General features: G+C 32.3%; 1 protein-coding gene across 2 annotated transcripts; it reads right to left on the bottom strand.

The window, feature by feature from the left end:
• Positions 1 to 3,533: 3,533 nt before the first annotated feature.
• Positions 3,534 to 20,231, bottom strand: LOC130441278 (myrosinase 1-like). Of its 2 annotated transcripts, XM_056774880.1 has the most exons (10): positions 20,007 to 20,231; positions 19,471 to 19,637; positions 17,175 to 17,257; positions 13,522 to 13,722; positions 13,038 to 13,430; positions 10,920 to 11,017; positions 8,561 to 8,857; positions 5,922 to 6,056; positions 4,541 to 4,647; positions 3,534 to 3,709 (listed from the first exon to the last, which is right to left on the bottom strand). In XM_056774880.1, the coding sequence occupies exons 2-10, from the start codon at positions 19,515 to 19,517 to the stop codon at positions 3,583 to 3,585; spliced, it is 1,488 nt and encodes a 495-aa protein (XP_056630858.1). In that variant the 5' UTR covers positions 19,518 to 19,637; positions 20,007 to 20,231; the 3' UTR covers positions 3,534 to 3,582. The 2 variants fall into 2 exon arrangements, with proteins under 2 accessions (XP_056630858.1, XP_056630860.1); XM_056774882.1 differs by lacking the exon at positions 20,007 to 20,231 and having other exon boundaries at positions 17,175 to 17,253; positions 19,471 to 19,519.
• Between the last annotated feature and the right edge of the window lie 5,408 nt (positions 20,232 to 25,639).

The raw sequence follows: 25,639 nt of genomic DNA, 5'->3' as shown, positions 1-25,639 counted from the left end.
AAATTTGTGACGCCTTTAAGCACTGCTTCTACTGTGGAACTAGCCTAAACTTTGTATCGTTCTATTATAATGTTCAATTGATTTAAATAGAATAAATTGTCCCAGATTTGAAAGGAGCTATACAGTTTTCTTAAGAAACAGCAAATGTGTATAACGCTGTCTTTTTTAGCAAACAGAATTTAGTGCTTAGCGTGTAATTCCCCTAATAATAATAATAGTTTATTTACCCGTTTAGTTGTTTGATGTTACTATTCTTTACAATTTTTTTACGTTGTTGTTTACTTTAATTTTTTACTATAGTACTGAAGTTAGCCTTGAAAATTGGCATTTTACTCTATCTGAAATATTGTTAAATAATAATAATGCCCAGTTCCACGCAAATTTCATCGAAATGTTACTTTACATGATCTCTGTTGCCCAAATGACTCTTTTTGTAAGAACGGCATCAATCAGCACTTCAGTATCCGTACTGAACAACTTTGAACCTTTTTCACTTACCAAATAACAAAAACAATACTTATAATAGGTGTACGTAAAAGAATTGCAACAGTCCAATACTACTGTTACAGTAGACCACAAAAGTTAAGGAACGCTTGTTTCTAATAACAAATATTTTTGTTTCGTGATCGGAGAGGCGCAAGCTCATCTCAGCGGGCGTTTGCAAGTGGCGAGGAGTGTAACCATGTCATCATAAGTTTCCAGTGATCTGCTACAATTTTGTTCCGAAGGGTAGGCTTGACGAAGCGTGCGCCACCATTTTACTTGCCCAAACGTGCCTCCAATGTATCCGTACCCTAATACGGAAATAATTGAGATTTCTCACCTCAAAACACACTTAAAAAGGTTGTTATCTTTATACTTTCTCTTTTGTCGCCACTTTCATCCATATATCAGCAGTTATGTCTCTTTATTCGTCTTTAAGAACAACACAGTAGATTGCTTCGAAAAAATTACAGAATTAGAATTACAAGAATTGAAAAAAAAGTTTTAGTAGTAAACTGCTATGAGGGATCAAACTCATCCTCCATTTGGCTAACAAAATTAAATTCAATACGGCCATGGAGGATCGATGTTATCCGACATATTAAAAAATATTTTTTCCGCGCCTTACATCATTGAGTATGTTTTAGGCAATACGAGTGTATACTTTGTTTTGGAATTAGATGTTGTCATATATTTTTGAATGGAAAAATAAAAGATCCATGATTGATTTTTGAAAGCACATTTATTTAGAACGAATGCAACATCAAAATCAAAGGAATATTTCAAATATAAGCTTTGTTGATATCCAAAAGAACATTTATTTAGAATATGCAGCGTGACTTTCGAAGAAACATTTGAAACACAAGTTTTTTGCCATATATCACAGCGAAAACTTTAGCATAACATCCGTTACATGACGTTTTCTTCACACAAAAATTGCTCTACCTTGATTAAGTAGTAAGTTTCAATTTCAAGACGACGTTGTTCATGATTGCTTAAATTTTAACCTGCCTTTGAAAGGCACTAAAGTTTCAACTATACATATAAATTCGCCTGGAAGAATTGGGGCTTGAAAGCATTCTAGAAGCTTTGTCACGAGTGGAGTTATTTTGTACAATCTGTCAACTTCTGGAACATTAAAGTTATTTGTAAAATGCCATGTCTTCAATAACAGTTGAAAGCGATTTCTTGGCATGATAGTTTTTATGAAATTAGTATAAATCTTATTAGTCGACCAATAAGAGTTTCTGGAGGGCATTTCAACCAAACCCATTAGCATAATACACTGAATAAATTTTTCCATTTCTTCACGACTGGTTTCCTTCCCAATAACGAATACTAGCTCTTGATTTTGCCTCTTGAAGCTTCTGTAGTTCATTAATTCACATCATTTTTTAAAAATCATACAGCGATTTCTTATAAAACTCGTAATAAGCAGCACAAATTCCTGAATTTTTTACGGTGTAAAGAAATTTATTCAAGTTTCCTCCTGAAATAGGGGACCAAATAATATTTGTCGGAGCTGCTCCTCCGTCTGCGTTTTTTTCAGTGTAGTTAAGATTTTTTAGTATATCTTCTTCTATAATATCATCTACATTGTCAGTGTCAGCTGGAGGTGGTAATGATTGTGAATTAGAAACGGATCCGGATACTTCTGGAAAAACTACACGCTTTGCTGAAGTACTTGGAACACTCACTGTTTGAACTGTAGCTTTCGGTGAAACGGAAAATCTAATTTTCTTCCTTCGGCTTTCGGGACCCTCTTCTGAACTAGATAATTCACTATCCGATGCCTCATATTCACTCACATCGGACGATAAATCGTCTTCACTAGCTGACAAAACATTTTCCCATAATTTTTTCAATCTTTTCTGATATTCCTCGTAACCCATTCTAAACACAATACAGAATCCAAATCACGTCAATATAGAGAGTCAGTACAAATCTCAAACTGCAGTCGCTGACAAGAACGTAAGCGACGTGGACTCCACCAAGTCAGAACAAATACTAAGCGGGAAAGGCGCCAAACAACACAGGAATCGACAAGAATGCGCGCCGGTTGGCTTTCCCCCTCCCCCACGACATATAAAGCATATTAATCGCTTGAAAGCCTGTGGGATCACTGCAATCCGACGACGAAAGAGGCCGTTATTTTTGAAAATAACTAGAACTTGAGTTTGACCAAATAAACATCAATATTTGTGTTTTCATTATGGCACTCTGCATGTTAAAAATAAGCTATAAAAGGGAAGAAAGATGGAAGGTTAGTCAGTTAGTAAACTACGTTTCTAAATCGTAGAAAATTGACAGTAACATAATGGACTTCAGATTTCCGAGTGAATCATGATGAAACCTAGATGATATTAGAGACAAAATTGTAGGTACTGGAAGGTAAAGGAGAGTTGTTCATATATGAAGTACAACTTTCCAATAATTAGTTAAAAATCCGCTATTGAGTGAAGTTAAAACTCATCTTTATGGATAACTTAAGTTGAAACTTTTAAAAAAATGATGTGTAGTACTAGTTAAAGAGTACCTAAATGAACATACCTACATTGAGTACAAGCAATGGAATAAAAGTTAAAGAACCGTCACCCTTAATGGTATCATCCCGTATATTTATTTTTTAGAAGCTCCATTTAGAAAATAGTTTGATCTATTTTTTCATATAAATTATCCCAGAACATTGCATTCTAAAATTTCAAATTAAAAGTACAAAAAATAATTGAACAAACTCTTGAAGGTCAACTTTGCTATTTAAATATATAAAAATTATTATTTTTCTGCAAGATAGACAACCAAAACAACAAAATATTCTATTTTATTTGATATTATTTTGAATTTTTGCGAATGGAAGCTATATCACTTGAATGATTATTAAATTATTGGCACAAACTATGGAAAAACTACGTTTTGGTGTAATATTAGAAATAATTTTCAGTTGCGTCTCTTTATTGTACAGTTTTCCTTATTTTGCCATAACCTTCATTAGTCGGTTACCTGGGGTAATATTAGAGTGAGGACAAAAGGTTGAAATAAAATGGAACATAAAACCATACTAATCAATATTCATTTGCAAAATCATCACATTTGTATCATTCAGTTAACACAACTATCGACAATACATCTTGTTCTAATCAACTTCTTGTAATATTCTACAGATTTTTTTGGAGTTCTAGTTCTATCAGGGCTGTCGAAATCCACTTGGTACAGTCCAAATTTGCTTCTAAAACATAAATAAACTTTTTAATAGATGAAAATGCATAACTGTGAACGAATTTCAATTAAAAATCGTGTCAATACATCGGAAATAGAACGATTTCACCCTTGGAATACCGATACTAAGACCCTCCCAGCATTGCTGGATTTATAAACATGGCTTTTCTACTAGGTTTAATGTTACGATAAACCTACTGCTATTGATAAGGGATTCATAATTGCAGAACATGTGTTTCATAGCTCTTTTCTATTACCCACATAATCAGCAGTCCTGGTGAGCAATCCTTCTGTTGCTGTCTGTGGTAGCCTAACTCTGTGTATCCTGTGATTAGGCCTACCATAGTCTTCACGCACCCTCTGATTTGTAACAGAATTTCTGTAACAAAGACAATTGTTGAGAATGCTTGTCATAATTTCCTCTTCTGTTCCAATGTCTAGAGGGATTGTCTAACTTATGAAGTCTATATCCATTTCCTCTTTTCGACAACTTAATCTGCGAATAGGGTATTCAGCCATGAAAGGCTAATACAAACAATTCAAAGGTCTTATCGACCATTAAAGGACTCTTCGATCATCTCTGGCTTTCCACTAGGGTTAATCCCTCGTTCATTCTAATTAGGGCTCAACAATTGCAGAATATGTGTTTCATAGCTCTCTTGAGTGGTTCCTAAATTGGAAATTTCTTTGCCTCTATTCCTGTATGTTTAAGGATCCATAGCAGCTTTATTAATCTTATTCTTGCTAATTGAATACACTAGACACTGAAGATATAGAGTAGAAACACTCAAAAATTAAGGTCAGTTTAGATTATAAAAATGAAATTGCTTCTGATACTTACGAATATCCAAATAACCATTCAAAGTTATCAAGTAAACTCCAGACAGTATATCCTCTTATGTCAAGATTATTATCATCCATCGCATTTTTAATACTACTAATATATTCCTGAAAAATAGAATGATTTTAATGAAATTGTGATGGGTTTATATTAACTTCCTTTTATCAAATCTCAACATTTTTATCATCTAGTACGAGATATATTGATATTTTTTAGTGATAATTTAAACTATTTTTGAGAAACTGTTTTGGATGCTTCTTCCAAAAGAGGTTATCTTTTTTCATCCCACTAGCTCTAAAAAAGTAAAACTAAGTATAATTTCCGATGAAAAAAACGATTAATCTAAATACCAATATATTTGGGATGAAACGGACGATATAGAAAAACTTATGAATTCTAAATCCTTTGAAATATAGAATGTTAAAACATCTGTGTATTTTAAAGCTAGTGGATTATACGCAATAGTGATTGATGAGGAAAGGTTGACTGAAGAAAAAGACTTGTGACAAACTCAAAGATTTGTTTCAAAAAGACATGAAGATCCAAAATGCAGATATTTAGTATAATTTTTTTTTTAAGGAGTAGCGGCAAATCAACACATATGATTTAGTTACAAAAGATTTAGATTTTCTAAGAGTGTCTGGGAATCAATTCCTTTTGTGGGAAAAATCTTAGAAATTCTCAGTTTAAGATTAATATTAGGAAAAAAACAAAGAAAAATCTGTTGTATTGTGAGAAACCCAATCACATTGTTTGATTTTGCACGAAAATGGAAGTCATAAAAATGGCAATGGAAATCGAGATCAAAACACAACAACTTTAGAAAGATGTGGTATTTGTAAAAAGACTAACCACACAGAAAACAGTAAATTTTATATAGATAAGTCAAGCATAAATAATGGAAATAAAACTGAAGATAATTTTAAAGAAAAAGAAAATGTTTATATTTAATTCAGGTGGCAGCGTTTACATGCTAAATGTCATTTATTGTTCGAAATTTCATCAGAACAATATATACAGAAATAGCAAAGATTGAAGCAGATATAGATAAAATACATAAAGCACAATTTGATGGTTTGGGCATATATGCCGAATATAAACAAAAACGTTCAGCAGCTTGAATAAAGAGGATAAAGTGGGAAGGAAGATGGAAAAAAATGTTTCTCATAACCCTCAACCACACATCCACACTACTCACCCTAATCTGGTTTATGATTAAGTGAAAAATTAGTGGAAAATTTTTAAAGATGTCAAATTAAAGATTTTTTATTCGATCATTTAATTTTTGCAACCTACTCTTGATAAGATATGAACGTAGAATCAATATTCTTGGAACGAAACTCATACAAAGCCAATTCAAGAAAGGAAAAACTTTACTTACCATTAGAAAGGTTATTCTAGCGTCATCATCTAATGTACCAGTATCTGATCTACCATTTTCTGTTATAATCATTGGAGGATTTCCGTAAGTTCTGGCAATCCACTTCACAAGCTCTCCTGACCCCCATGGAGTAACCTAGGTAAGAAACATGAATATCATGATTTCAAATTGGGAATAACAGAAAAGAATTTCTGTAGACTGTACAAAAGTACACACAATTTAAGCACCAAAATTCATATTTCAAATACCCAAGCCCTTCACATAAGCGTATATGCTCAAGTTGGGTTTATGAGTATCTCAAACAATTTGTCGGATAATTGAGTAGTGAAATCCTGGCGTTTTAATTATAAATTATATAAATATTGTGATAATTCATAGTAGAAATCATCAGAAGAATTTTTAAACAAAGTTTTACTAAAATTATAACACATAATTTTAATTTGATATTTATCTTCTGTGATCCCCACATACTAATTATCTGCACTATGGAAATGTCACTTTTTTTTACAAGTACTAACTGGACCATCAACCTGGATATTCATTCAAATTTTATTTAGAACTATAAATATGCTTTGAAATAGCCTATCCAAGAAAATATTCCCAAGAATATCTAAATTTTGGATTTGCCACTACTTCAATTGATGGATAATAAGAGAAAATTTGACACTTTCTCCCATAGTTTCTTATACACTTGAATACAATGAATTACCAAGACGTCACGATGGATCTTTTTCTGATCAATTTCATAACACCAACCCACTACACTGCCCTTTATGTCGTTACGGTTATACTAGGTCAGATGGTTTTATTCTCTTCAGTAATTTGCATTGATTTACTCTTATGATCAAAAGTTGAAGTGCCTCCTTATTAGCATGTTGATGCAGAACCTGTCAGTCGTAATACCTCTCTTAAATCCATTAAATATTAGAATCAAGTCCAACACAACACTTTGCACCTATTACGAGGGTTGTTTTGAGACAAATTTTTTTAATTGAGTAAAAGTTCATGACTTTTTAAAATATTCTCCATATAGATCAAAATACACTATTGCATGCATTTGTACCAATTGTCGAAGTATTTTTTCCAATTCTATTGATGTACCTCCAAAACATGTGCTAAATTTTGATCTGCGGGAATAAGAAAACATCAAAACAAGGATTGTACAGCGAATGATTCATCAATGAGATGATCTGGTGGTTCAAAATCGTTTTTGTTTGAATAGATGTATGAGAGCTCGTATTGTCGTGATGGAGAATGATTCGTCTTCTGCGATTACCTCAGCTGATCTTTAGAACACTTCTAACAAACAATTAAACGATTGTTGTTTAGTTGCGGGTTTACATACATGATTCGTCTACTGTCACAATCTTATAGACGTCTTTTGAAGCATCTCAATTGAATTTTTTTAGAATTTCTTGGAACAAATCGACATGAGCGTTTTGTTGAGCGATTGTCAAACTATGTGGTATCCCAACACGAGTAAATCTTTTTGACAGCAACATTTTCTTGTAAAATTAAATGTATGTGAGTGGAATTGATGCCCAAGTATGCCTCAATTTTACGGTAAACTTGCAATATTAGTTAACGCAAACCTTCGATGTTTTCTAGCACAACAGCTAAATTGGACGACCTTCACGAAATTGCGACTACGATTGAATTCGGAAATCTAGCGAAACACATGGCTCAAGATGGTACCTATTTTATCACCAAAAGTCGAATAATGTTGATCAACACACTGCTGTTGATTTAGTCTACGTCGAAAGTCATAGAAAATTATTCCATTTTTTGACCAAGATTAATGTTCCAAGTATGAAAACACTGAGTACATTCACTATTAAAAATGTCAAACTTTATAATAGCAATATAATATTTGACATATTTACATCAGTATTGCCATATCTCAAAATTTAATTACCAATCGTCTATGATCTCTATGAATATCACTGATTTGAATATACTATGCGATATTTCGAAGAACTCTATTTTAAAATCAGAAGTAAATATGTAATGAAACATGTCAATTGTACCATAAAATGCTAGCATCAAGTTCAAGCTAACACGAAAACCTTTTGAACTTATTCACTTATTTGATTTATTCAAATGAGTGGAACAAACTTAATCTTTCCTCAGTAGTAGCTTAAGAATAATTTTTTTCATATTAGATTCTCGACTGGTAACCACTGATCTATGGAGGTGTATACACAAGTCCATTTTGGAAGATTTTATAAACAAATGCATAAATACGAAACTTGCATGCTCGAAACTACTACAATTATAAGAGTTACATGTCAAGCTCTCGATTTACAACTCTATATCTATTTTCCAAGCTGAACGAATCATTTTTAGTATTTTAGGACTTAGATGATCTAGTTTTTACTCTTTTTACTCAAGGTACTTGGATCGTTTTAAGTTTGATTACTCTATTCTATGAATGACATTAGTGATTCATGTTCATTTTCTAATCCATGTTTTGACCTTTCTACATCTATAGGTGAGTTCTAACATGTTCCATTGTACCATTGGTAAGCCTAAATCGTCGGAAAGAGTATTAAATAGTATAGAGGCCCGAAATTAGTCTTTCTGTTAATTTACATTGTATATAAAATTCTATGGAAACTTAATATAAATATTTGTCTCACCCTCATCCAAACATCATCGGTCTTCTCCCAATCATCTGGTTGATATTGGTAAACTTCACAGTCTGAATTCAAACCTTTACCTTCTGGATCAGGTACATCAAGTGGTCTCACCATACTGGATGTATATGTGTTTACACCTAATAAGTCGACTGTACCTTTTAATTTGATTTTTTCTTCTTCCGTGAATTCTGGAAGTCTTGATCTCAGATACCCTTGAGCTAGACTCCGTCTTTCCACGTTTTCTTTTACAATATCAGGATAATCGCCCATATAAAGGGGAGTTGCGAATATACCAAACTGAAAAGTGATAAATCTATTAATACAAAGCAACGAGTTGTGGTCTCATTGTGGAAGACTGTTGAAATGATTTTCATTGAAATTAAGAACTGGGTCATGATCATTAGACTTTAAAATTATTCCTGACAAAATTCCAGAAATTTCTGTATCCAGCTCAAGTTAAACTTGAAATTAGACTGACTCCAAGTGAACTGGTATGTGTGGTTATCATTAAAACATTGGGAATGTGAAGTAAGAGTCTGACTCATGTGAAAGCCAGAAATTTTATTTCCGGAAACTCCCTTTGGTTGATTTGGATGACTGGTGCTACTGTGATGAGTAGGTTCAAAATTATCGGTTTTATACAATATTCTCCCAGTGTCAAATAATAAATGGACAAAATTTCGATCTAATTTTTAGATGCAATAAAAGTTATGCACAGAAAATTGTCCCTATTGGACAGCTGATAACTCTCATTGGGTACTGAACTATGAGAAACAATATTTTTTCGTAGCATCAGTAAATGGCTATGCTATCTAAAATAAACCGGAAATGGAGGAAAAAAATTGTTTATCTCGCTTTGTTTTCGAAATATCGGTACTTGAATTCGAATTTTTTTTGCTTTTTATTAATAAATATTGTATTATTCATTCAATAAATGATGAATTATGATAAATTATATAATATATATATATATATATATATATATATATATATATATATATATATATAAATTATTTCATGTAGATTGTTTTTTTCTTAACTATTTATTATTATTCTAATAAATAAGTGAAGTGAAGTAGCGTCATTTCTCGTTATTCAGTATTACTTTTTAGCGAATTTACGAGGTCTTGCAGAGTAAAATGACATTAATATTCAATTTTCCATGTCTGGTAACAGATTTATTGATTATCTAATAAATCAAGGAGAATAAACGTTAGAATTATTTCATGTGTTAATCATTTCATTTCTTTTTTTTTATGAAGAGCTTAGCTTCCTCGGAATCCCTAAACTAACCTAACCCAACCCAACCTGACCTAACCTAACCTAACCTAACCTAACCTAACCTAACCTAACCTAACCTTACCTAACCCAACTTAGGCTCCACCAGGCCTTTGTCCTTGGACTCTAGTCCAATTGGCATGTCGGTCTGTCCAAAAGACATAGGCCGCGAAAAACGGTAGGGTTTGAAACGTGTAAATTTGTAACGATTGTTGGAAATTGTTAGGCATTTGCAGTCAAATTTTTCATTCGAAACAGGATTAATAAGGCTGGAACATTTTCCAGCCAACATTTGCAAGGTACTTGTTAAAAATTGGCTCTTTAATTATAAATAATAAAAGAAATTATTAAATCTTGGAAGCATTCGGAGTTTACTTCTTGCTCGATAAGCTGGAAACAGCATATTTCTACATTAAATTATAGATTGGAAATTCAAATTATTGTTTAATACTTTTCTTATTTCATAAACGTTTCTAGACAACAAACAAACAAAATTCATCACGGAGTGATGAACGTCGTATATAACTGTCCATTTTGCTTCAGCAATCTGTTTTTTTTTGAATATATTATTGTGATATTAGGGTAAAATTTGTGAAATTGAATGAAAAACCTTTTGTTTGCTGAATTACAAGACTTGTAATGAATTTAAAGCAATAAAATCTTCATTTTAGACGAATATTAAACGCTATATTTTCTATAAAGCTAATCTCGAAAAATGTAGTATGCACTATATAATCTCTAAAAGTCTAAGTACAGAGTCTGTACTATCAACTAGACGGAGTACAATTATATAATAAACTGTGGCTAGAAATTTGCTAAATGAGATTTTCTAAACAAATAATGAGGTGTTAGCATTTATACTGAGAAAGTATGCTTAACTCTCATTTTGTTCTAATAAGAATCACTCAACAAAAATACAGTTTAACAAAGACAGTGAGTAATCATTCATTCATTCACATGTTCACAAGAATTTATGAATTTTTTTAAAGCAAAAACTGGAATTGTGAAAATCCATATTTCAGTACCAATTACTTACATTCTGATAAACATGTTCAATAAATTACTAACTTAAGTTACTAACCGTAAATTGAAGAAGTGTCTCAGATGCATCTATATCAGCTTGCAGAGATTCATTTTCCGGCTGAAACCAACTGGAGTCGATGACGATTCCAACTTGACCTAATTTGAAACAAAATTACTTTCGTTTCTATTAATAATTACAGAATTTGATTAGAAAGTTTCAATACATTTGAAGCCAGATTAAACTTTTGGCATGTTTGAATGCAACGTTTGATTCATTGCATTCTTCTTTGTTATCTATACCACTTAAGTTGATATAAGTGTTGATATTCTTAAGGTGAATTAACTGGGGAGTTGCATGAAGCTAACAAAAAATTGCAAGTAATCTGAACTGAATACGTGACCACAGTGAAAATGTTTTTATTCACAGCACTATTAATTTCACACGTTAGTAGTCAGTTGATAGAAATTCCTCTTCAGCTTGGACTGAAGAGGAATTTCACATGGTGAGTGAAGTTAGTTGAAAGATAGGTGGGGAAAGGCAATTTAATTTTTTCGATTTTAGAAGAAGTAATAACATTCGAAAAGAGATTATCCATTTTTGCTCGGAATTTTTGTAGTTTCATTTTTCGAGCCTGGTGAAGCATCGTCAAGAAAATAATTCCTCTGTTGATGAATACCATATTAAACCAATAATTTTAAATATGAAGGAAGCAGGATTCAAGAATTTTGAAACAGCAGAGCAGCTTTATCTTGATAATGCTACGATAATCTAGTTTTCTCCTTTTCAAACTGACAGTGGTAGCCTGGACATACAATTGGTGGATTTAAAAACAGGGAGATGTGGTGCTCTAAACTCGTCTTCAGCTGAAAATAATGGAGTAGAAAAAATGGGATTTTAGTTAACAACACAAGTGGGCTGCTTTTAATGAACTGGACAAGTAAGATAGGATCTGGTGTGCTGTGCTTTCCCTTTTCTATTCTACATTTATATGTGAACAATATTTTTCAAGCATAAACATTACTAAGAATAAACTGATATATTGATAAGAGCTTGGAATCATGACTAAAATTAAAAACAACATACAAACGTGGCTTATTCCAAGGAGATGCAAGCACCTTGTTTGTATTAAAAAAATGTTTATTAAGTATGGAAATTAGTTTTAATCAGTGTACTATTCATTAAATGTAATAAAAGTTTATCAAACAAGCAGATTTGGCTCCCATTTTTTTCAAAAATTGACGTAATGTTCATAATTGGCCCTTTGGCTAATAAACTTATGGACCATTGAACTAGGGTCTACGGTTCTACTGCATCAATTTATTTTCAAACGAGAAGGTGTGATTTTTTCTATTTTCACAAAAATCTCCATGGTTTGAATAAAATAGTAGGTATACCCTTAACAATATTAGGTCCTCATTACATCCAGCTAATACCATATTGAAAAATAATAATCAAGCATATCATATATGAAAGGAAACCGTTCAACTATATTTTAGATTGGGGTTGAATCTTGTCGATGCTTCCTTCCTAATTAGCTCCACATACTTCAGGATTGAAGTCCAAAAACATAATGACTGAGTTGGATGTCAATAAGTTTACCAAGATTTAGAATAACTTATCCTTAGTTATGTCACTTTATGATTTTATTTTTGATTACTTTTGCATTAGAATCACGGTGACCTTTTTATACGATAGTCATCATAAAAAATGTAAAAATATTTATAAAAGAAAAAATAGAGTATGGAGAAAAATATATTTACAAAGTGGCTTTTATATTTTCAATCAACCTCTATTCCAACAAACTCTACATATTAGTCTAAGTTCGAAAAAAATGCACAAATAAAAGCAGGGAAGTCTAAAAAAATCACCAAAAGATTCAAATGAATATCCAGTGTAACACAAAATAGATAGCAGCAAAATTATCTATTCTATCTATTCCTCCACCAACATTGTCCAGTTATTTGGTTATGTCCCGATTACATCGATCTGCTACGGATCAAGTTCATTATGATCCGCATTACTTTCCGAACATATAAATCATGATCAATGCAATATGCCTTATGAATATGCAGGTTTGTAGAAGAAATGATGATTGTTGACAGACTTTTTTCAAATGCGGAGCAGATAATGACATGACACACAAATAATGTTCGACTCTCAAACGGTAACATTTACCTTTCTGCGTAGCCCTGAATTCATCATTATAAACGTGCCAGGCAGCAGCATGAGCTTTTAAAACATTATGTATACACATATATTCAGCAACTCCTGGTGACTTAACTCCAGGTGCGTATACACCAGTGCCGTAACCAAGTACACAAGTTTGTTTAGCTTCGTTGAAAGTCATCCAATATTTCACGTCATCCCCGAATAGTTCGAAACATAATCTCGCGTAATCGGAAAACCATGTTTCTATGAAAGAGTTGCGCCAACCACCCAAATCTTCTATACCTTGAGGTGTATCGTAATGGAACAAAGTTACAAACGGTTCAATGTTGTTTTCTTTAAGTTCGTGTATCAATGCTCGGTAATAATCTACTCCGTCCAAGTTTATTTCGTTTATCAAGCCTAAAAAACATATTTGATCAGTGATTACTATATTTATAATATTGTACCCAGTTTTTCTGTCAACAATGCAGATGATAGATAAAACTATAACCTGTTGGTAAAATCCTCGACCATGATATCGAGAATCTGTAATGGGTGACACCTAAATCAACCAAAAGAGCAACATCCTCTTTATATTTGTGATATGAATCACAAGCTACATCACCGGTATCGTTATTTTTTATTGGTGACGGTACTTGATGCGTAAATCTATCCCAAATACTTTCACCTTTACCATTCGCATTCCATCCACCTGAAAAATTGTACAGTTTATATTGATGGGTAATGTATTTCAATTATTCACAAAAATTTATTTAAATTGAATTGATGGTATGATGTTGATGATATCGTGTACAAATATTCGTTCATTCTACTCCATTATTCACACTCTGACAAGAATTTGTAAGTCGATGTCTCATTTTTTTAACGCTAACGGTAAAGAGATTCGTGGAATCATGCATACTCAGTGTTCATTTATTGGTACACACGTCAAGTTTATGTGTTTCAAAAAACAAATGACACGGCGTGGAACTACACGCCATTTGTGTATATGAAAAGAATGAAATAATTCATTTAAGTATTTTTTATCTCAAGCTCAAGAGAGTGGAAAATCTATCCTAAGAATAGTTTCCAAATTATTCGGACTTCTCCGACAATAGCGAATTGTGGAGTGTATCCAGTGATGAATTAATCCAATGGAGATCCTAGCACAATAGATAATGAAGAAATAAAGGAGGAGGAAGATGATGGAACGGTACTATACCAGATCCCGCAAGTAATCAATTTAAATTTTCATGAAACGACTATTCTAAAAATCAGCAAAAATTTCAATTTACCTGTAATGGAGGTACTCAAGTAGATTTAACAGAAAATCTACCAGCCGTTGTTGCAATGGTACCGAAGGACAAGAAATGGTCATAAACGAAAGTATGATACAATGGAGAGGCAAACTAAACTTTTGAAAATACTCGTAAATACCATCTAAGAGATACAAATGAAAAGTGAAAAGTGTGCAATCCAGGAGACTATACATTTCAAATATATACTGGACGGACTGAGCAACAGTGCCTAGTAGTACTTGGAATAGGCAAAACTGTCGTACATACCAATTTATTATCAAATATTAATAAATTCAGAAAAGACGTATCCAGGGGTTTATTATTTGGAAACTATGCTAGCAGGAAGAGTCTAACGATACCCAAAGTTGGAAATTTATTTGAATAAACTGATGAGAAAACTCGAAAGCAATTATATATCAACCAAACAAAAAAATGTCTAGATCAAAACCAATAAATAAAGTGACAAAAGTCCGAATATATTACGATAGATGTGATGGAAAATCATGTGAAATATTTCTGATAAAAGGTTTTTCATGATATCCAATTGATATATTTTTACTTAGGGAACATTCTGTTAACCATCGATATAACATGCAATATCCAAACTTACAAAATCTGCACCTGCATTAACTGAAATAGTGGAAGGTGGTCTCCAGAAACTATATATAATGGAAAATTGGATAATTGTATAAATTTCGCTATGTCTTTCACCATGGTGCAAAATTTGTATATTATTTCCATGGGTGGTATTCTACATTTGTCCATATTGTAATTTGAAAAAAACATGTCACATCCGTGGATGGTTGAGGCTTTCCAAATTCCAAATGTAAATTTGGTAGAATTTTACTGCGATTAAAATTTTTAAGAACTTTTGGTATCGGGTAATTTTATTATAGTCCAAAATGAAATGTCATTTGTTTGAGGTCAATAACTGAAGCAATCAGAAATTATAACCATAAATGCAATCTTTCATGATTTTTTCGAAAATAACTTCATCATCATATATTTTTATCAGGTGCATCTCTCACATATTATTGAATTTTTACAGAAGTAAGAATTTTGACTATTTTTGGATATATTTTTCGATTTTGGTTTAGGAAATGTGCATAGTTTTGCATACTATGATGTATCATCACAGTTTTCACTAATTATAGTACTTCTCAGCATCGACTTCTGGGACCATATTATTGATATTTTCGATTTTCTTGATAATCGTTCAAAATGAACTAACAGTAATTTCAGAAAGAAGATTTTCTTTGATTTACATTCTCCAGTTTATAGTGAAAGTAAGCGATTTCATAATCTCGTCTTGATGTGCTTGGTAGTAAACGATTACAACATCACATGCTTTTTGAATAATATCTCGGGAGGATAATTTCAAAATCTAAATCTTTGCATTCCATAAGAATCAATATTAAGCAAATGTGGAAGGTTTTGGTATTAATAAAAAACAACAATGAAACTATTCCCGTTAGAAAAGCTGAAAGCAATAATAATTGTGCAGTATTTTGGTCGTTATTTTATGGAAAACGTTTCAATAGCCCAGGTAGATCATACAATCATATACATAAATAATCGGTATTGCGTTATCAAAATAGAACACGTGATCTACCAGTTCCACAAGTAACAATCCCTGATTGGCTTGGTTTATCATAATCACAATGATAAATAGTTTCTTATTATAATGGTGGATATTTCTCACAGCATGAACGCATGGACTAGAGCAGTGAAAAATTTTATAGGATCTATAGAAAAATATCCATTGTTATTATCGGGTGAATTGTCAAAGTAGATGATAAAGATCTCTTCTATACAATTTTTCAACAACAAGTACATCAAACGTGAAAGGAACTAAGCATTTTTACCTGGTGATAAAGTAAAAAAATTACTTTTAAGCCTAACCACAACCTTTAACATATTTTTTGACAACACTAGCTTAGAAAAGTTTTTGTTACACTGTCTAAACGAAGAAGTATGTCTTTTGCAGTTTCAGTGGTGTATCCCACAATACAGAGTTACCAGTATCGACAGCACCTTTGTATTGGCAAGTTTTTTTTTTGAAATACTGGAGATGACAACGGTTCTAAAGAAGCTTCGTGGAACGGTGTACTGACCCCAAAATCACAACTGTATCCAGTTTCAGCGAGCCACATTTGATAAGTTGAACGATTTAGGATTTGTCAAAGCAACATTCGGGATTTCTTCGTTCCCGTTTTAACGAGTGCCAAAAAATATTCTTTTGCCACTGCTTCAGATCAAACTTGGACTATGTGAAGTTTATGAACAAAGGTGATAGATGATTTGAGTAACTAACACAAGTTGAATGACGCCAAATTAAAGGAGAATGTTTTTATTGAGCCTCAAATTGAAAAGTTGTTATTTCAGAGCAAAGCCCACTACGTAAGAACTTGGAACTCATTTAGTTAGTGAATCCAACAACATGGAGGCAAAATACTAACAACTAGATAAAGAGTTTTGAGATTCCTTCAAACAACTTGGCTGGAAAACTTCATTAGAAGTTGATTTTCTCCATTTCCATTTATTATTTTTTTCTGAGAATTTGGCTACTGTCAACGACGAGGGAAAGGTGAACGATGAGGAGAGGTTCCACCATCATATCTAGTCATGATAGGTTTTAACATTTGATTTTTAAAGAGAGAAGATGAAATAAGTACAAATATTAACAAATATTAAATTTGATTGATCTGTTTGAGCGTTTTCCATATAACGAATAAACCCTCAAGCTAGAGCTTTTTTGGCCATAATAATAAACTTCTCAGTACACGAGTACTTTTAAATTATTCAAATCATTATATTTTCTGTTAAAGAAATGTTGTGAAGTACACTTGATATGGTTTTACTTTACCTTCTATTTGATAAGCCGCTGTTGCACAACCAAACATAAAAGTATCGGGAAAAGTCATATTGTTGAGATGATTGTCAGCCTTGCTAAGAAAAAATCGAAAAAAATATTAGAATATAGCGTATAGGAAGGAATTTTTTTCCTATAAATTTTTCTAAAATAATATTAGAGCTGCTTTTTATCAAGCTCCGATTGACAATAAATATGAGGTGGGTTGAATAGTGAATAGTGAATTTAACTTAACTCGGCTGATCTATTTGTTATACATCTAAGCCATTTATAAAATTGTGATATTTTATGTAGTATCTTTACAAAGCTAACGAGCCCATATGAATATTTAGGACATAATCCGCAGCGGGAGGAAAAGGCAGACCTATGGGATGAAAACTAAGGCTTATCTTTTAATCGGATATCTCAATATGATAGAAATGTTATAGATTATAGAGAATTGGTAGTACGTATATACAGAGCAGTAGCCCTCACGCTCAAAAAATACTTTTTGGTTAAAACACGAAAAATACAGAGAAAAATGGAAATATCGATACTGGGCATTTCTTTGGTCAAGTAACTAGATTTGCAGATGGACGTTGGGGGAAAAATATTTTGGAATGGAGTCCTTGTTAAGATGTTAAGAAAGGAAACGACCACGAACTCTTATTACGAAAACGCAATCATTGGATGGATGGATCAAGGGTCGGCAATATTTTGAGTTAGGATAGCCAAAAATTACGATTCACAAAATTTTTCAAAGAGCCACTAAATCTTTTGTTGCAGTGATAGATAATAATAGTATAATTTTTTTTTTTGGAAAACTAATATTTCATCATAAGAAAAAATATTTGTATATTCCCATATTTGTCGTGTTATTAGAAAATTTAAAAAAAATTATTGGATAATTAGTGAAAAATTGAGTGAAAAAATACAACAAATAAACATTCACTCACAATCCTAACAAACAAATTCAAAGAGAGCGAAAACTTTGCAAGGTTATTCAAGTAGAAGATTTAAACTCTAGTAAACAATGTAACTTGCACTTAAGAACTTTGATCAACTCTTGTTGATTTGAAAATATGGGTAAAAAAGAGTTTCGTGGGTTTTTGAAGCATTGTTTATGGCGTCAAAAAAGAGGATAAAGAGAAAAATAGGATGGTCACTATAATCGTTCTATTAACCTCAAATGTAACTAGATTGAATGAAACATACCGAATTTTTTCTCTATACTAGCCTACGAACTTTTCAGCCCACCGTTAATAGTCGTACGTAGAAAATGATATGACTTCATTTCTATAATGTTAGTTCAATTTTTTTTTTTCGTGAAGGTTTATTTATCTCTCTTTCTAACAAAATATCAGCCTTCTGCAAACAGCTCTTTGTTGATAGTAAAGCGTTGCCCATCTTCATTTAAGAAGTTAAGAAAGTGATGGTATTATGTTTATTAACTCTCTAACTATTTTTTGACAAATCCCAACTATTTCTTTTTCATTATTTTGACAATCAAAATTCTTTTGATAGTAATAGTTTTGAGAGTAAAAACAAATATTTATAATTCGATGTGGCTCTATTGTTTGACAAAATACTCTCCATTAAGATCAATACACTTTTGCATGCATTTGATACCGTTGCTGAAGCATTGTTTCCATATCGATTGTGATACTTCCACAGCATATGATTTTAACGTATCAACCGCTTCTTCGGGAGTAGAAAAACGTTTTTGTTTGAACTGATACGTGGGAGCCCGTATTATCTTGGTGGATTATGATTGGTTTTCCTGATTTTGTCGAACACTTTTGACAAACAAATGCTGGTTACTACTCAGAATTGGCTGTTCAACGTTGCTCTGATGGAAACGGAGGCGACATGTCCAGTTATTCCGAAAAAACAGGCCACCATTTTCTTCAAAGTGCTTTGTGCGCGAACAAATTTTTTTGACATCCGCATGTTCATGGAATGTATGAGAGTGGAACTAATGCCCAATTATGCCTCAATCTCACGGTAACTTTTCTTGATATCTCTGTACCTATATGTTCGCAAAATACTTTTCCAGCTTTGTCAGCATCTATTATAAAAATAATTTTTAAAACCAGTATTACCTCACGCCAAATAATTTAGATTTTTGAAAAAAATTAGCGCGTTTCCAATAAATTTACTGTATTTTGAATAAAATAGTTTGATAAGGTCATTTTTATGTTATTATTTGAATTGTGAGGAAAATATTTGAGTTTTGTGTTTCAAAATTTTTTCCTAGTTGAACACATAAATTCTTTTTTTATAACTAAATATTTCTGATACATTTACTCACATTGTATTCAGCAAGCAGCCAATCACTAGCAGAATTAAGGGATACATCAGAAAAGATTTATACACTTCTATATAAACAGATCGAAAAGAAATTCATAATGAATATCCAAGTGATGTTCACATACATAAATACATTGTGTGAGTCGATAAGATAATCTTTTTAAGCATCTAACGTCGATAATAAATTGGTATATAAATGGATATTGTATTTATAACTAATTACCTATCGTGACAAGTAATTTGTTAAATTTCATTCTGACTACAGAATAATTGATTTTCAAAACAGTCACAAATGATCGTTATTCTCAGTTTCATTAGTTATTACACATTTCGAATGCTTGAGATGAAAAATATTTATAACCAGAAGAGAGAATGAATATGTTGTTAAGTGGCTAAGGTTATGGTAATGGAATACATAGAAAAAATATGGTTCAAAATTTCATAAAATACGTATCAGCCTGTTATAATTAATTAATTATTATAGCCACGTTTGTTTCATTGTTTCATAGCTACATCCAGAAGAAATCAATTTGTTACCGAGTTCTCGCTCTATTCGATTTTGATAAAATCTAAGTTTTGATGTCAAAACGTCATATCTATATGAAACGCTTGAAAGAGACAACAATAATGTAAATTAAAAGTTAATGATAATGCTACAAGTAAAAAAGCTTGTTTCAATGATAAACCAACTGATGTTTGAATTGGATTCTGATTACTGAATACACTGTTTACACCACCAGTACAATTACCACTCACAATTACACTGTCCGACGCGCGTTTCGATAACCAAGTTATCGTTTTCAGAGACAGAAGGTAAACTAAAATCTAATAACTTGACTCACCTGTTTTATACTGAATTTTCTTACCAATAAACATTCTCCGGCGAAAATTGATTTTAGCGGGAAAAAACTCCTCCTTGATGAGAATATTCATATGCATTCTTTGACTACTAGTACCAAACTTTAGTTCCATATTTAACAGAGTGGGTTTCAAATTGGTTTATGCATCCAACAATACAACAATTGTTGGCCAATACTAAGTATAAAATAACATATTTGGAAAAAAGTGGTATATATGAAATTAGCTATGGTGATTGTGACCAAAACTATATTGGGCAGACTAAGAGATCCGTTATTGTCTGATTTAAAGAGCACGTAGCTCATTTGAAATATGGACGGACCGAAAAATCAGGTATTGCCAATTACGCTGTCATTTACAATCATGATATAAATACTAATAATATAAAATTTTCAAAAAGTGTATCCAATGATGAATATGAATATTCCCCTCAAGAAGTTTTTTACCCCTGGAATTAATTTTCGCGGGAGAAGGTTTATTGGTGGGAGAATTTAGTATAAAAGTCAATTAAATCTTAGTTTACCTTCAGTCTCTGAAGACGATAGCTTGGTTATCTAAACGCGCGTCAGACAGTGTAATTGGGAGTGTTGGTGTGAACTGTATGAATATTGCCAACGATTCCAGAAATTCCAACTTAGTGGATTCTGATTCACCCGGACTCTCAGCAAATCAGCTATTGTGTCTCAATATGTTCTCTTGCACTCTTTCCTACGATGTTTTCTTGAACACCAAGTAGCAGGGAGCATTTGAACAAAACGTGGAGTAAAATTTCTTCTTCTTTTGCAAATTAGATTTTGTGCTTCTTGCATGATGTTCACGTTCTTAGGGAGCTTTGAGGTTTACCAGTTACTAGTACTTAGTCAACCCAATAATCAGCCTTAGTAGAATTCTCTCTATATATATTATATATATTAGACTGACAATATTATCTTGGATAGCCGTCTCAAGAGTGTTTTGATATGACGCATGCTAGTGGTTTCCAGCCACTTGTTCACAAAACTTTTCTGTCTATTAGAATTTTGATGATACCTTTAAATACGCAAATCGGGGAGAATCGTAGCGTACTCGTAATACGTCTGCCTTCCATTTTTCCTGATACCAGAGCGTCTACGAATCACATAGCTCTTTGTTGACATGTTTCAAAGGAGCTGGATACAATTTTGAATCAATCTAGAGATACTAACCAGCTTGTCTTGAACCGAAATGGCTTTTGAGTTGATACAGTAGATAATGATGTCTTTTAATTCGATTAACTGTCAGAGACATATCCAAATTTCACATAACTCTACTTGAAAGAAAGTGAATGAGTGACGAAGCTTTATATTCCGTTGCTTCAAAGAGATACTACTGATTTCAATTTTATCCATTTATATACATTCGGAACAATTTTTGGCTTGAAAAATTAGAAGAAATGCCTTTCCCGTCTTGCCTATCGGCCAAAAAAATTTGGTTGTGAAGTGACGGTTTTAGTTTATAAGCACTTATTAAAGTAGAATTCAACCTAGAATAGCTAAATTCCCATATTAATTTGCTCTACTACTTGTGATTGCACGCTTAGCCCAGATTTTTTTATCAACTGCCTCAATATTTATTTTTCTTTTCGTAGCGGCAAATATTCCATCTGGTCCGTGGATATGAAAATTTTCGAAGGCATCCATTTTCTGTTCGACCCTATCTTTTCCAATCTGACTTATACATATTCTCCATCTTCTTGACGCTTTACTCGACAAAAAAGAGCATTTAAAAAATTTTAGCTATTATTTCTTCATGGGACTTTGTCTCTTTTTCGACAGGTCGGATCACACTACTAATCTCAACATTGTTGTTAGATAATGGACGTACTACCAAAAATCATTGCAGAAACTTGGCCAAGCGTTGAACTTTGAGATTCGCATTTGTTCTTCGTACTTCCTCTTAGCCACGTCATAGGAGGTTCCCAGCTTGGATCTTAGCTTATGATTGCATATTACGTGGTTCAAGAGGCACTCAGATCCCTTTTCCAATAGATAACTCGCTCACTACAATTTCTACTCTCAAGAGGACGAGCAGCTTCATAGAATAATTAGGAGATAATTTCTATCGACACAAAGATGTTTATTCTGATATCAAAAACAAGCTGTTTCTAATAACATTTTATAATAACTATACTTCCGAGAGTTGTCTAAAAAGTTCATGACTGAGGTCAGGAACCATGAAAAAGACGCTGGGAGTGAACAACAAATCCGAAGTGCAATTGGTGAACTACCATAACATCTTACAACATTAAAGTGAGAATACAAGCTATTATTCTCATTCTTCATTTTATATAAGATATTGATACAGTACTACATTGACTTGCACTGTGAAGAATTGTATTTCATATAAATTGAATGTTTTATGAACGAGATATATCCACAGATACAGAAAAAAATTTTTATTGAAGAAAAATCTTCAACTTTTAAACTAATTTTCTACGTAGTTTCCGAAATTTTGTGGGTACTTGTCAAAGTGTCGCAAATATATTTGAATGACTTCCTTATGGCAGGCTACCACCTGTGCTCTCAACCATGTGGTAACATGTTCTTTCAGCTCGTCATCATTGTCGTAGTGCTGACCATCAAGAACAGATTTTAGGTATTGAAAAGAGATGTTAGTCGACAGGAGCGCGTTTCGGGCTGTACAAGGATGACGAAACAAGTCCCAGCCAAATTCCTGTAGTAGTTATCGTGGGAAAAACAACCCCTTAAAACATAAATACTCGGTGATTGTTGTGTATTGCACGAGAAATTTCTTGAAGGTTACGTAGTGAATATTTTCGTGATAGTTTGACCTCGTGGACTTAAATCAATCAATATTATGCCTTTTATGTTACACAAAATGGTGTATATCAGTTTGAGAGGTTTTCTTGCTAACGAATTTTAATCCCTATCCGAGTATGAAAATCATCACCGTATTTATTATTGTGCATTAAAGATTCTAGTGCACTTGCACTTTTATTTGTTTTTTTATGTGGTGGATAACCAACATAAGCAAAGTTTTCGAAATTTCAGTTTTTCAGTAACACTTTCATGAATAAGTGATAGTGATATTCGCGAAAGTTCTAAGGCAAGAGCACTAATTGTAAACTTATAGTGTTGCTTTATCTTCTCTACAATTGCGTGAACAAAATACGGGTTCCCAAATCGTTCTTCACTCTTTATTCCATTCGCTCGGAGTTGCGATCCTATAGCGAATGCTCGGAATTGTGATTGAAGTTCTACCGCTGATAGAAATAGAAACGGAACTAACTTTGCACATGTAGCTTGTATAGTGGATTTATAGTTAAATGTCGTTCAACACTTGTCCATATCTAAGGAAGAGATTATAATCACAGCTTCAGGGAAAAAAATATAAGAAAAGTAGCCCCGACAAACACGTGGAAATTATTTTCAGAAAATATTGAAAAGACAGAGTTTTGCTAAATTTGCTCAATTGAATAGTACTTTATATACAATCATCAAGTTCTTCGAAAAATTTAGCGCATTTTTAATTCTAAAAGTTCAAGTCTACTCCTTCAAATAAAAGGTGGAGGAGTGTGGGAGCTTTGTTTTGAAAAAATGCCTCAAAGTTCAGTTGTGCTTTACCTGTTTTGGTGTTTTGGAAGTAAACTAAATTGATATTAAAATAGTCGATATTTTGTCCTGGGATATGTAAACGGTGAGAATTTTACTTCAAACGTCTAGTAGGCTGTTGAAGTAAGTTAATTTTTTCCATTATTTGAAAATTTTTGTTCGCCAGTGAATGAAAACATGAAATGTAAGTTAAAACCTACATATTTGTCAATTAACAGCACGTAATTATGGTACACCACGATCCTGAAATACTTTCACGAATAAGCAGAGCCGGACAGACATGTTTTCATAACAAGTTCTCCACTTTCTCGCACCTGTTATTTGAGAGACAGACCAGAACTTGTAATATATATACTTTATAAAATACGTTAAGGGCAAGTTAATTAGAAAGAAATGTAGCTTCTCTAATTTTATATTTTCAAATACGCACTATAGTGGTGGTACTAAAACTCGGGAAGTAATTTCACCGCATTTCTATGGGCCTTTTTTGTCATAATTTTTTTCACTGGAGCTGTAATATAAAACGTTCCAATGATGTGATCCATGATGGATCCATGTTGCCCAGCCGGTATACTATTGCATTAATACTTTGGTATATAATAAAATCTAAACTCAAAATATTTTTTATGTTTCTAAATGTTCTTCATTTTAGGTCTCTTCGGTTTGAAAACTAGTTTTTTCAATAATTTTTAAAAGATAGATAAGAATTGCGACTTTTCTTTAAGTCTTTATCAAAATATGATATTGACACTGGCAATAGATCAATATGAAGTTCTAGTTTGATTTCATTCTTATTTTGATATTCATGAAGGAGGTGATATATTGATCAATATAAATATAAATTGTCAGTGTCAATATGATATTTTAATAAAAACTTTAAGAAAAGTAGAAACGTCAAATTTTATCTTCCAAAAATCATTAAAAACCCATTTTGAAACAAAAGCAAGAACATTTAGAAACATAAACATATCAAAAGGTCTAGGAAATTGAGGAAATATTCTTTATTATACATTGGAAATTTTATTTATAAATTTGAAAGTGTTATTTAAATGTGTGGCTCTGTGAAGAAATAATAAGATATATTTCTAATGTATAAGGATAGAACAAATCAAAATACTCTAAAAGTTTTGAATTAGACTCTAGTTTGTGCGTGTTGATATTTTCTCCAATCAGAGAATTGATTAATTAAATAATTTTCTTGAGATAAATATAAGATCTGATAAGATCTATTTTTGAAAACTATTTAGATACTTTTAGATTTAACTTTATTGCTAAACAAATCGATGGTAAGGAAACAAAAATCCTTTTTTTCTAACAATAAATCTAACAGAGCTGCTACTTAAGTATTGAAACAAAAAATACAAAAATATTCATAATTTGATATAGCTTTATTGCTTATCAAAATATTCTCTACAAACTTTTGCAAGCGTTTGATCCAATTGCTGAAGCATTTATTCCATTCCGATTGAAGTACTTCCAATACATGTGATTTGAACGAATCAGCCACTTCTTTAGGTGTAGAAAAACGTTGACCTCACAATTAATTTTTGATCTGATTTATCTCCAGCGATTGATTTGCCTGATTTTTTCGAGCACTTCTGGTAAACAACTGCTAGTCTACCATTCAAAATTGACCGTTCTAGGTTGCTCTAATGGAAAGGTGGCGACATGTCCAGTTATTCCGAAGAAGTAGGCGACCTTTTGCTTCAAAGGGCTTGGTGA

This window comes from Diorhabda sublineata, chromosome 3 (genome assembly GCF_026230105.1).
Source record: "Diorhabda sublineata isolate icDioSubl1.1 chromosome 3, icDioSubl1.1, whole genome shotgun sequence".
Classification (NCBI taxonomy): domain Eukaryota; kingdom Metazoa; phylum Arthropoda; class Insecta; order Coleoptera; family Chrysomelidae; genus Diorhabda; species Diorhabda sublineata.
This window is presented reverse-complemented; position numbering and strand designations above follow the sequence as displayed.

What these genes read in the sequence shown, in the direction of transcription:
- LOC130441278 (XM_056774880.1), bottom strand. Translation starts at nt 19,517, where the DNA reads ATGTATCCCTTAATTCTGCTAGTGATTGGCTGCTTGCTGAATACAAT. An exon ending in GGCTGCTTGCTGAATACAAT is followed by an intron (nt 17,258 to 19,470) that starts GTGAGTAAATGT and finishes ATTTTTTCTTAG; the next exon opens with CAAGGCTGACAATCATCTCA. An exon ending in GAATGGTTATTTGGATATTC is followed by an intron (nt 3,710 to 4,540) that starts GTAAGTATCAGA and finishes TTTATGTTTTAG; the next exon opens with AAGCAAATTTGGACTGTACC.